Source organism: Bombina bombina, chromosome 2 (genome assembly GCF_027579735.1).
Source record: "Bombina bombina isolate aBomBom1 chromosome 2, aBomBom1.pri, whole genome shotgun sequence".
Taxonomy (NCBI): Eukaryota; Metazoa; Chordata; class Amphibia; order Anura; family Bombinatoridae; genus Bombina; species Bombina bombina.
In genome coordinates, this window is record NC_069500.1 from 108,167,650 (window position 1) to 108,181,466 (window position 13,817).

Genomic DNA, 13,817 nt, shown 5'->3' on the forward strand with positions numbered 1-13,817 from the left:
CCCGCAGGACCAGCCCAACGGGAATCCAAGTCTTCCAAATTCAGAACTGGAAAAGGATACTCAAAAAACAAAGACTATAAGAAGATTACTTCATCCCCTTATGTCTAATCATGCAAGCCATTTGAAGATTAAGCATGAGAATTCCCAGCCCCATAAAGAGTGGGATCCTCCAGCAACGCCAAAATGTGTCGCAGTAGAACACGAAGGCGCACCAGTCTATAACGAAATGAAGACACCGGCCCTGAAGGTTGACCCCCTAAAGCCTCAGGGGCAGTCCCTTCCCCAGATCCCAAGCCTGACGAGCCCTGGCTAATGGAACACAGACAATATTGTAAGCACACTCCCGGGAGGTGCAGATGCGCCAGCGCCAAAGATATGGCCATGCGGAACCGTGACGTAACCTACAGTGGGAACAGGCCACTCTCTATAGAAGGATAAGCAGTGTTTGGGTTACCTGCATAGTAAGAGTTGGTGGTAGGGAAATAGAATCCCCAGAGGCGGATGGCTCAGCGGGCCCCTGATTCCCCGATCCTGAGGAACGGAGCACTCTAAAACGGCATTCGGAACATAACTGATGGGCATGTATCACCCGGGCAAATTCATATTCTTCGCAAGAAGTAAAATCTGAATCAAAGACATCCGTCTCAAAAAGTCAGAATCCATAACTGGAATATTGAATAAAAAATGGACCAATCAGAAAAATATAAACGGCACCTTACACCCCCAATAGCTGGGGCACTCACCACCTCCTATGAACCAGATACCAGCGGGCCAGAATTTCTCTGTCTCCACACGGTCAGGAATGCTGAAATGGAGAGCTAAAACATGACCACGCCCGGTCACAAGATAAACCGCATCACTAGACATAGGCCGTTATGTTCCAAAATAGCCATGAGCCTAAGTATCGCTACACAATAGCAGACAGAATCACATAACAAACATGATTAAAAAAAACCCTCAGGAGATATTAACCCTTGATTCCAAGATACAAAAGGAGCCTCACTGAGACCCTGTGTCAAAGTTAATCCCGCGAGGTGGTAGCCTCTCAGATAAACAGTTGAAATACAATACATTCATGAGGAAAGTAAAATGAAATGATCTTACCGGAATCTATGCTGTGGAACAGGAAAACGGCCCTTCAAGTGTGACAGATAGTAGCGTCGCTTCTGCCATGGACTTGAGAGAAGAAAGCAGGCAGCGAAACTCGTCAACGCTGATTGCTTGTGGAGCTGTTAATATTAGTCGGGATGGTTTTGCAGAAAGACTCTCCCTGCAACTCCAGACTCTAACTTTCACCCATGCTCTCACTGAGAGGCTGACAGGACTACTTAAAACTCCAGTCCCATGCCGAAGAGTACTACCCTCAATAAGAGACTATAGAAAACTTCTGACACTTCTGTGCCAACCTCCTGGGACGAAAGGCAAAGAATGACTGGGGGTTGAGGGAAGTGGGAGGGGTATTTAAGCCTTTGTCTGGGGTGTCTTTGCCTCCTCCTGGTGGCCAGGTTCAGAATTCCCAAAAGTAATGAATGGAGCTGTGGACTCTTTCCATTTATGAAGAAAAAGCAAGAATGTAAGCATAGGAGCCGGCCCATTTTTGGTTCAGCACCTGGTTAGCACTTTCTGATTGGTGTCTAAATGTAGCCACCAATCGGTAAGCCCTACTCAGGTGCTTAACCAAAAATGGGCCAGCTCCTATGCTTACATTCAAATAAAGATAGCAAGAAAAAAAAGAAAAATTGATAATAGAAGTTAGGAAGTTGCTTAAAATCGCATGCTCCATTTGAATCATGAAAGTTTAATTTTGACTAGACTATCCCTTTAATCCATTCTTTGTCCACTGCTCTTAGCATTTGCCGTTGAAAATATACATTGTGCACCTTAAAGGGCCACTAAACCTAAAATCTTTCTTTCATGATTCAGATAGAGAATAGAAATTTAAACAACATTACAATTTACTTCCATTATTTATTTTGCTTCATTTTTTAAATATCCTTAGTTGAAGAAAAAGCAATGCACATGGTGAGCCAATTACACGAGGCTTCTATGTGCAGCAACCAATCAGCAGCTAGTGAGCATATCTAGATATGCTTTTCATCAAAGAATATCAAGAGAATAAAACAAATTAGATAATATAAGTAAATTAGAAAGATGTTTAAAATTGCATTCTCTTTCTAAATCATAAAAGAAAAAATGTGGGTGGCATGTCCCTTTAAGCTTTAATACGTTTATTTTACTTTTTTCAATAGTATGATCATTTATGAGAAATAACCTTTGTCTTTACAAACATAAAATGTGTTTATTACAATGTGAAGGGAGGAGGGCTACATCAATACTTGCTGAAGGAGTGGAACAGTCACAAGTTTCTAGTTTTAGTGAAAAGTGTTAAAGGGACATGAAACCCAAAACGTTTCTTTAATGATTTAGGTAGAAAATACAATTTTAAACAACTTTTTAGTTTACTTCTATTATGAAATTTGCATGATTCTCTTGGTATCATTTGTTGAAGGAGCAGCAATGCACTTCTGGTTTCTAACTGAAGACATGGGTGAGCCAATGACAATCGGTAGATATACTGTATATATGCAGCCATTAATCAGCAGCTAGAACCTAGTTTCTTTGCTGCTCCTGAGCTTTCCTAGATAAACCTTTCAGCAAAGGATAACGAGATAAGGAAGCAAATTAAATAATAGAAGTAAATTGTAAAATTGTTCAAACTTGTATGCTCTGTCTAAATCATGAATGTCTAATTATGACTTTACTGTCCCTTTAAGGAGGCGTTTTAGAGAGACGTTTGTAGTATTGATTACTGTTACATGAAGCTGAGATCTTCCACAGAATGTCTGCCAACTAATGATGAGGCTTATTTAGTGTTTGCTGTAAGATACCTGCCTACCATTGTATGCTACTGAATGACTGAAGCAAAGTATTGCTAAATGCATAATCATTGCTTGTATAAATAATGATATTATTTCATTCTCCCTTTTCAGTGCTTATAGGTGTAATTGGCGCTCTCCCTGGTACAAAGAATATATATATGTTTAAATAATATTAGTTATTTAAATATAAAAGTAATTTAAAGTTTTAGCCTCCATATAGTTAAGCCTGTTCTTTCTTCTCTGTCAATGCCTGTTAGGGACAGTTAAAAATGAGTTAGTAAAGTAACAATCTTGCAGTGCTTTTCCCTTAAACTCTCTCATAAAACATTTAATCTAATTCAAATGTTTAATTAATCTAACATACAATATTTATTTTGCATGCTACTGCTGTGATATAGCTTGGTAAACTGTAATCCCACCCCCACACTCACCCAGAATCTAGACTGCATACTGAGGGTATCCTGAGATTGTCTCTATAGAGAAAAACAATTACAGGGAGTCTCTGAATGGCACAGCAAAAGATGCCAGAACCAAGAATTCCACCAGGCTTTTCAGCCTTGTTAAAAAGAACTGATTTAATCAAGTCCTTAGCTTGATCTGAAATACAAGAATGGGCACTCTTTAGTCTATTATAATAGAGGGAACAGGATGAACCAAAGGAAGTAGTTTTTACATAGTATCTGGAGTCAGTTAGGTATGGTCTAACCAACAGTCCATTATACATATGTATTAATATGCAGCTACGGTATACATATAGATCTCTTTCTCACAAGTGCTAAATTGTACCCCTTTGTTATTCTTGATATTGACTTATTAAAGGGACATAGTCCATTTTCCTGTACAATTAAAAGAGGTTTTACAAATCACCAGGTTTTTGCATGAAAAACAAGTAACAAATTCTAGAAAATGCAGCTGTATTTCAGCACAGTGTTCCACTTAAGGCTAAACAAAAAATGGGCACCAACAATCCATGGCCATTAGAAAAATAGCCGGTCACTAAGAAAAACATCCATGCTTCGGTCTGCTAAAGCAAAGATGAATCAGTTTCATTAATACTTTCCGTTTTTATTATCTGCAGGGACGGAGGTAAATGGTAGGGAGGAGATGGGTTGCTGCATTTGACAGGAGTGTTGCAGGAGGATGAATTGGGTAACAGATTTTGACAGCAATCACAGTCTGCACATGGTGTTCAAGTCCCAGCTAGAACTGCTACAAACTGGTTCTGTGTGGCATCATTATGCCATGGCAATTGCAGAGATCCGGAGTCCTAGAGCCTTGGGAAGAGGTAGCCACAGAGAAAGGACATGTACGAAAAGACTGGGCCTGAGGTGAGAACAAGAAATGAGCCTGGATTTGGCTTGATGAGCTACAGGGATCTGTGAGTGCTATGAATGCTGAGAACTGGAGCATAAGGAGAAAAGGAGACAAAACATGTGCTAGCCTCGTACTTGATGAGGGAACTGCAGAATTTGTGAGAATGGGTTCTGACAAAGAGCAGGTGAGATAGAGCCCATTTCTAAGTTAAACGGGCATCTTAGAACTGAGAGTGAGCTTAAACACAATAAAAGAGCAATGACTGAACATTAGTATGGCTGGGGGACTTGCAGAGATGCATAATGTGAGCTTAAACACAATAAAAGAGCAATGACTGAACATTAGTATGGCTGGGGGACTTGCAGAGATGCATAATGTGAGCTTACACAATAAAAGAGCAATGACTGAACATTAGTATGGCTGGGGGACTTGCAGAGATGCATAATGTGAGCTTGGACACAATAAAAGAGCAATGACTGAACATTAGTATGGCTGGGGGACTTGCAGAGATGCATAATGTGAGCTTACACAATAAAAGAGCAATGACTGAACATTAGTATGGCTGGGGGACTTGCAGAGATGCATAATGTGAGCTTACACAATAAAAGAGCAATGACTGAACATTAGTATGGCTGGGGGACTTGCAGAGATGCATAATGTGAGCTTACACAATAAAAAAAACAATGACTGAACATTAGTATGGCTGGGGGACTTGCAGAGATGCATAATGTGAGCTTACACAATAAAAGAGCAATGACTGAACATTAGTATGGCTGGGGGACTTGCAGAGATGCATAATGTGAGCTTGGACACAATAAAAGAGCAATGACTGAACATTAGTATGGCTGGGGGACTTGCAGAGATGCATAATGTGAGCTTGGACACAATAAAAGAGCAATGACTGAACATTAGTATGGCTGGGGGACTTGCAGAGATGCATAATGTGAGCTTGGACACAATAAAAGAGCAATGACTGAACATTAGTATGGCTGGGGGACTTGCAGAGATGCATAATGTGAGCTTACACAATAAAAGAGCAATGACTGAACATTAGTATGGCTGGGGGACTTGCAGAGATGCATAATGTGAGCTTACACAATAAAAAAACAATGACTGAACATTAGTATGGCTGGGGGACTTGCAGAGATGCATAATGCGAGCTTACACAATAAAAAAACAATGACTGAACATTAGTATGGCTGGGGGACTTGCAGAGATGCATAATGTGAGCTTGGACACAATAAAAGAGCAATGACTGAACATTAGTATGGCTGGGGGACTTGCAGAGATGCATAATGTGAGCTTACACAATAAAAGAGCAATGACTGAACATTAGTATGGCTGGGGGACTTGCAGAGATGCATAATGCGAGCTTACACAATAAAAAAAACAATGACTGAACATTAGTATGGCTGGGGGACTTGCAGAGATGCATAATGTGAGCTTGGACACAATAAAAGAGCAATGACTGAACATTAGTATGGCTGGGGGACTTGCAGAGATGCATAATGTGAGCTTACACAATAAAAGAGCAATGACTGAACATTAGTATGGCTGGGGGACTTGCAGAGATGCATAATGTGAGCTTACACAATAAAAGAGCAATGACTGAACATTAGTATGGCTGGGGGACTTGCAGAGATGCATAATGTGAGCTTACACAATAAAAAAACAATGACTGAACATTAGTATAGCTGGGGGACTTGCAGAGATGCATAATGTGAGCTTGGACACAATAAAAGAGCAATGACTGAACATTAGTATGGCTGGGGGACTTGCAGAGATGCATAATGTGAGCTTGGACACAATAAAAGAGCAATGACTGAACATTAGTATGCCTGGGGGACTTGCAGAGATGCATAATGTGAGCTTGGACACAATAAAAGAGCAATGACTGAACATTAGTATGGCTGGGGGACTTGCAGAGATGCATAATGTGAGCTTACACAATAAAAGAGCAATGACTGAACATTAGTATGGCTGGGGGACTTGCAGAGATGCATAATGTGAGCTTACACAATAAAAGAGCAATGACTGAACATTAGTATGGCTGGGGGACTTGCAGAGATGCATAATGTGAGCTTACACAATAAAAGAGCAATGACTGAACATTAGTATGGCTGGGGGACTTGCAGAGATGCATAATGTGAGCTTACACAATAAAAGAGCAATGACTGAACATTAGTATGGCTGGGGGACTTGCAGAGATGCATAATGTGAGCTTACACAATAAAAGAGCAATGACTGAACATTAGTATGGCTGGGGGACTTGCAGAGATGCATGTTAGTAAAGGCCTGAGATAAAGTAAAGTAAGTAAGTGTTGAAACATGAGTTAGATTGATGGTATTACAAAAAATATTCTATGAAGTTTTAAATCTTCTTTTCTCTCTTGCATCTCAATTCAACCATATGAAAAATTGATTCCTCATCATTCACCGACTGTTAGGTAATGGAAATACTACAGTGCAATTAAACAGCAAATGCATTTTTTAATTAGTATTGTAGTGACCCACAAGTGGTATTATCACTCACCTTTTTCAGAAACTCTCACATCTCTTGAAGAATAGCTAATATCTTCTAAACTGGGGTCCATGGCCGTGGCAAGATTTTCAATAGTATTAACCAACTAAAATGATAACAGTAAGTTGTTATTTCTTGATAATTACTCAAACAGAGATCTTTTTTTTTTTTTTTTTAAACAAGATCATAAATTAATTCCTTCATTAATTTAAAACAAACAAATAGGAATGGGGCAATATTATCAAAGGTAACACCAAATATAGAGAGAACACATTTTACATATTTTACTTAATTATCAAACGCAACTGAAATAATATGACTTTCTAATCAAGTGAATATATTAAAGTACATATTCAAAAATGCATATTTTTTCAAGTATTTTCCCAATAATATTGTTTATTTTATTTGCATCCTTTTTTACAATCCACAGAGCAAAAAGACGATAATACATTTAAGTAAGTTACTACATTACTGAGCTTACTGTACTTACACATACATCTCATATGTTCTATAAAGTTTGTTTTACCATAAGAACAACATAGATAGTTTGGATTACAGATTTGGTGATCCAAATTGAAATTAAATAGACTTATAATATTTATAACATGAGTTCTTACCAGCCCAGTGTTGGCAAAATCTTGTTCCATTTTGTCTGCCATGGTCTGTAGAGCTGCTAATTGTACGTCCATGTCTTGCAGCCAGGAGAATGTGTGATCTGCTCCTCGGGCTGCAGTTGGCCTGGATACTAACTCTGCAGCACCTCCCAATAGCAGGTTGTATGTTACAGGATCAGCAGCTCTGACTTCCTGAGCTTCAAGTCTTGGTCTAGCTGAAATGCTATCTGAAAACATAAAATATAAATTACATTATCCACTAGATGTAAAATACACTGTTTACACAGGTTTTCAGGTCAGTAAAGAATCCCAATTACATTAGAAGTGCCCTTATACTTGTAAACTAGTAAAAAAAAACACATATTGAGTATAAATGTAAACTATAGATTAATATATATTATGCACACATGCCTGTAATTTTCCCTGGTTTTAGTGGGACAGCATTTGTAACAGATGCAGCCAAGTGATGTAGTTCTGCAGAAGATGGAACTCTCTGGTTGATAATCTTCGGTGCTGCTGGATCTGGCAAATCCTTCAGAATGTCTTCTGCGTCAATGTCAATAACATTTATATAATGGTGTCCAACCTGTGTTATGGAATACAAAGTCTATGCATATGACATGGTACTGCTGACCAACAATAAAGGAAGTAACAATGATACACACACAATAATAAATAACTATCTTAAAAAGTAGATGTAATCTCTTACTTGGGATGTTGGGATTACAGAAGATTGAGATGGACCTTTTATCTCATCTAGATCTTTACCAAGAAATCGAAGGTTTAGATATATGTCAGGGGGAAGCAACTGTGGAATAACTGAGGAAGCTGTGTCTGTTGGGAGAAAAAGGTAATGAAACATTTTTTTTTGTATATTAACATTTTTAAATCATATGCAAATATATGCACCGGGGAGATCAATGTTAAACAATGAATTCTAAATAAACTAAGAAATACAAACTAATAATCTCTTGCCATGATAATGAGAGGAAATAGCAAAACTTTTATTTAACTGATATTTCTTTAAAGCCAAAATAGTGCATATAATAGAATACCAAATAAACTTTTTTTGACTGAAAAGAACGTCAGCTAAGTAATCAGCCAATTACTCTGTTAAAAAAGTAAATGGAAATGAAATAATACTTTAATTCCCATATATTGGCTCTGTTCCCTAGTAGCAATCACCAGTGAAGAGTAATTAAATTTCAAAGGGGACAGAAATTTGAAGCCTGAACCTCACCATTTCAGGACGTGGGGCATTAAAGCAGACAATGGATATTGTCAAATTTGGCATTAATATCCCAAGTGACGAGTACTATACTTTTAAATCTCACAGAGGTTAACTTCTGATATAGTGGTGGCTTTTCCATTATGGTCATCACAAGACAGTTGTGATAATGTCTAATAATGTTACACCAAATAAGTCTGACTTCTCTGTAGCAGTAGGCAAAGCAAGAGAAAATTTGAAGAATTAAGAAAAAGGAGAGGACACATAAGCAGCACTACCAACAGGAAAAAAAAGCTTTATTTTTTACTAGCCAAACTTATATGGCTAAATTACTGTTGTGTGTGTTACTGGTATATGTTTTAAATGCATTACAGGCACAAAGACAGCTAAATTATTACTCTCTCGGTGTTACTGGATATTCTAATGCAATAATAAAATAAGTATGTCATTTTTGTACTACCTTTCCTTGCAAACTATGGGCTAGATTACAAGGGCACGCTATTTAGCGCTTTCGCTCACGCGCAAACACTGCCAGAAGTAAACGTTTAGTGTGCGCAGGTTAGTGCATAGATTACATTCTTCTCCACTTTGACTTCAATAGAGAGCTCAAACTGGAAAATTAAATTATAGATAGATAGTAAGAGAAGAAAAGGCTGCAGAACCCCAAATATTATTTAGTGATTTTATTCACAGCACTCAAACATAGGCGATGTTTTAGGCAGAGCACTTTCTCTAATGTGAAAATAGCCTCCTGCACCCTTTTCTATATCATGCAGCAGGAACGGTAAAAAAGTTTTAAAAAAGGAATATTGTTTCTGGCCACCAAGCTCCACCCACTGATGACATAGCAATCTGGACTGTATATGGCATCCAATCACAATCTGCTATTCAGCAGAGAGCCTAGATGCAGCCCAGATTGTGTTGTCATCAGTGGGTGGAGCTTGGCAGCCATTTCAAAGTGGCCAGAAACAATATTCCTTTTTTAAAACTGTCCGCCATTTCAAGGTGCCAGAAAAAATACTCATTTCAAAATAACTTTTTTACCGTTCCTGCTGCATGATATAGAAAGGTTTGCAGGAGGCTATTTGCAGCTTAATCTAACGTAAGACTTTAAGATGACTAAGGTGTAGACTGTACCTTTAAGCTTTATACTGGCATCTAATTGATTCTATTATTAAGTACATTTAAATTTATTCCATGTGGCATTGCCTGCTATTAGTACTGCAGTTCAGTATGACTTATTATCTTAACTGTACTAACCTAATATTGTGATTTATATATAACCAATAATTTAGCAATAATTTGATTTATTACACTATATTGCTAGGTCACATTACTGCAGTTCAGCATTTATTCCCTTTGACTAAGCATGACAACGTTTCTATTAATGTAATTCCGTTAATAAAAATGCAGTTCTTATCTATCTGAACTTTAAGAAATTGAGTACTTTTGAATTGCTGTAATATGTGATTTTTATGACTCCTACGCGTGGTTTTAAAACATATTTATTTTGTTCACATGATGTGTTAACTAAAGGGTTAACTTGAGTTACCATGGTGTATAAAACATGTGAGGGAGCACAGCTATGCATTTCTGATGAACTGCCTGTAAGGTAAGAAACGGGTTGGAGTGCAGCTACTGTGTGAAATGAGTTATGGTTGCCTTGGACTGTTTACTTATGTCACCACAAATGTGATATGTTTTACTCTATCTTTCTGGATGCCTTTTCTTGCACCTTCGTATATGTATTGTTCTAAGGATCGTTTCCACAGTGTTTGGGATTCGCTGTGTGGAGGTGAATACAGGTATTCCCTTAAAGCTTGTGTTTCCTAACGGCACTCACACTATGCCAGCGCAAGTCGAGGCACCTTGGTTCTGAGCGCTGTACTGCGGTTGTTGAGGCTGAAGCTGTCATGAGAGGAGCGTCCCCTCTTACTCAGGTGCAGTGCTCCTATGCTGTGTGTCATCAGTAGAGTCCTTGTTGATGGATCGTTACTGATGAACTCCCCTTTTCACTACAAAGGCAATCATACATCACACCAGTGATTATACTGAACGGAGTGTCAGACACAGCGGTCGGTACAAAGGAAGAACCGCGTAGCTGCAGGGTGAGTCATACCTTTTGATACATGGTTGCTACTTTGTTATTATACTGAAATCAAATACTTTGTGACTCAATAAAACCATTTGCTCAGGATCTTTATAACTCCCGCGAGTTGTTGACTTAAAAGTTTGTATTTGGTCAATTTGTGTTTTTTTCAGAACTGAGAGTGAGAAAGAGTCAAAGAAAAAACAAATTATGCTTTCCATGATAATTTCATTTCCATCGAGGGGAGGAGAGTCCACGGCTTCGTTCATTACTGTTGGGAATTAAGAACCTGGCCACCAGGAGAAGGCAAAGACACCCCAGCCAAAGGTTTGAATACCTCCCCACTTCCCTCATCCCCCAGTCATTCTGCTGAGGGAACAAGGAACAGTAGGAGAAATATCAGGGTATCAATGGTGCCAGAAGATAAATTAAATTTAGGTCCGCCCATCGGAGATACGGGAGGGAGCCGTGGACTCTCCTCCCCTCGATAGAAATGAAATTATCAGGTAAGCATAATTTATGTTTTCCATCTAAAGGGGAGGAGAGTCCATGGCTTCATTCATTACTGTTGGGAACATATACCCAAGCTCTGGAGGAAACTGAATGAAACCGGGAGGGAAAGGCGGACCCTAATCTGAGGGCAACACAGCCTACAAAACCTCTCTCCCAAAAAACACCTTCCGCAGAAGCAAAAATGTCAAATTTGCAAAACTTAGTAAAATTGTGTAAGGAGGACCCACTGTCTCATAGGCCAAGCAAATCAAGCTCCTCAAAGTCGCCTTACAAATTTGCTCCATAGAGGCCTCATTCTTGAAGGCCCAAGACGAAGCCACAGCTCTAGTTGAATGAGCCGTTATCCTCTGAAGAGGCTTATGTCCCGCTGTCTCATAGGCCAAGCGAATCAAGCGCCTCAACCAAAAGGACAAAGAAGTAGAAGAGGCTTTCTTGCCCCTTGCGCTTCCCTGAATACACCACAAAAAGCGATAGAGACTGTCTGAAATCCTTTGAAGCCTGAAGAAAGAACTTCAGGGTACGAACCACATCCAGATTATGAAGTAACCTCTCCTTAGAAGAAGAAGGGTTAGGACACAAAGAAGGAATCACTATTTCCTGATTGATGTTACGGTTAGACACCACCTTGGGAAGAAACCCCAAACCAGTGCAAAGCTCAGCCTTATCTAAATAAAAAAAACAGATAAGGCGGCTCACATTGCAAGGCAGCCAGTTCAGATACTCTGCGTGCCGATGCAATGGCCAACAGGAAGAGAACCTTCCAGGACAGAATCTTAATGTCAATGGAATGCATAGGCTCAAACGGAACCCTCTGCAAAACCCTAAGGACCAAGTTTAAGCTCCATGGGGGAGCAGACTGTCTAAAGACAGGCCTGATTCTAGACAGAGCCTGAACAAAGGATTGGATATCAGGGAGCTCAGCGAGTCTCCTATGCAACAAGACTGACAATGCCAAAATCTGTCCCTTTAAGGAACTAGCGGCAAGACCCTTCTCTAAACCGACTTGGAGATAGGACAAAATCCTGGATACCTTCATCTTATGCCAAGAATATCCATGCTTCTCACACCAAGACAAGTAAGTCCTCCACACCTTATGGTAGATGCTACGAGTGACTGGCTTCCTTGCCTGAATTAGAGTATCAATCACACTTTCTGAAAAGCGTCTCTTGGCCAAGACTAGGCGTTCAATCTCCACGTAGTCAGCCTCAGAGAATCGAGATTTTGATGTTGAAAGGGGGCCTGTTCCAGCAGAACCCTGCGACAGGGTAACCTCCACGGCGGAGAGGATCACATCCCCACCCGATCCGCAAACCACATCCTCCGCGGCCACAACGGAGCAATCAGAATGGCCAAAGCTCGCTACTGTTTGATGCGTGCCACTACACGAGGTAGAAGTGGTAACGGTGGAAAAATGTAAGCTAGGCTGAACCCCCAAGGCACAGCTAAGGCATCTATCAGCTCTGCCTGGGGATCCCTGGACCTTGACCCGTATCGGGGTAGCTTGCAATTGAGTCTGGACACCATGAGATCTATCTCCGGCGTTCCCCACCTGAGACAAATCTCTGCAAACACTTCGGGGTGAACAGACCATTCCCCCGGATGGAAGAATTGTCTGCTGAGAAAGTCTGCTTCCCAGTTGTCCACACCTGGAATGTGAATCGCTTAGAGCGAGCAGCTGTGGGACTCGGCCCACTCCAAGATCCAAGACACCTCCCTCATAGCTTGGGAGCTCCTCGTACCCCCCCTGATGGTTGATGTAAGCCACCGAGGTAATGTTGTCGGTCTGGAATCTGATGAAGCTGAACAACCCCAGAGAAGGCATGGATCACTTTTGATACCGCCATTTGCAGTTGGTCCGCAAAATCTGATGGCCAACGAATCTCTCCCGCAGTAATGGTTGGACCACCAAGAGAGAGAGATCCGAGTCCGAGCATCCAAGAATATCAGCTGTGATAGATCTGAATGATTGCCGTTCCACTGTCTCAACATGCACAATTGAAGAGGTCTGAGATGGAACCTGGCAAATGGAATGACATCTATGCTGGAAACCATGAGTCTGATCACCTCCATACACTTAGCCACCGAGGGACTTGAAGAGGACTGAAGGGCAAGACAAGAGGACGCATTCTTCCTGCAACGATGGTCTGTGAGAAATATTTTCATGGACATAGAATCTATTATCGTGCCCAGGAACTCCACCCTGTTGCTGGGAACCAGGGAACTCTTTCCTGAGTTGATCTTCCAACCGTGAGATTGGAGCAAAAGAAGAAGTGCCATCGAATTATCCTCTGCGAGACTGAGCAACGTCGCCTGGACTAGGATATCATACAGATCGGGCGCCACAGCAATGCCTCTGGATCTGGCCACTGCAAGTAGCACTCCCAGAACCTTCGTGAAGACTCTTGGGGCTGTCGCCAGACCAAAGGGAAGGGCCACAAACTGAAAGTGTTGGTCCAGAAACGTAAATCTCAGGAACTTGAAGTGGTCCCTGTGAATTGGCACATGAAGGTAAGCGTCCTTCAAGTCTATAGTTGTCATGAACTGTCCCTCTTGAACTAGGGGCAGAATAGATCTGATCATTTCCATTTTGAACAATGGAACACTCAGAAACTTGTTTAAACACTTTAGGTCCAGAATCGGACGGAACGTGCCCTTCTTC

The 13,817-nt window shown here is 40.5% G+C and overlaps 1 protein-coding gene across 1 annotated transcript in view; it reads right to left on the minus strand.

Annotated features, from left to right (window-relative positions):
• The window catches only part of CPLANE1 (ciliogenesis and planar polarity effector complex subunit 1), a 319,607-nt gene that overhangs the window by 96,650 nt on the left and 209,140 nt on the right, over positions 1 to 13,817 (minus strand). Inside the window, exons 41-44 of the mRNA XM_053699673.1 lie at positions 8,038 to 8,162; positions 7,740 to 7,914; positions 7,332 to 7,555; positions 6,727 to 6,820 (exon numbers count right to left, since the gene is read on the minus strand). Of these exons, the coding sequence (XP_053555648.1) occupies positions 6,727 to 6,820; positions 7,332 to 7,555; positions 7,740 to 7,914; positions 8,038 to 8,162 (618 nt within the window). The remainder of the gene's footprint in view (positions 1 to 6,726; positions 6,821 to 7,331; positions 7,556 to 7,739; positions 7,915 to 8,037; positions 8,163 to 13,817) is intronic.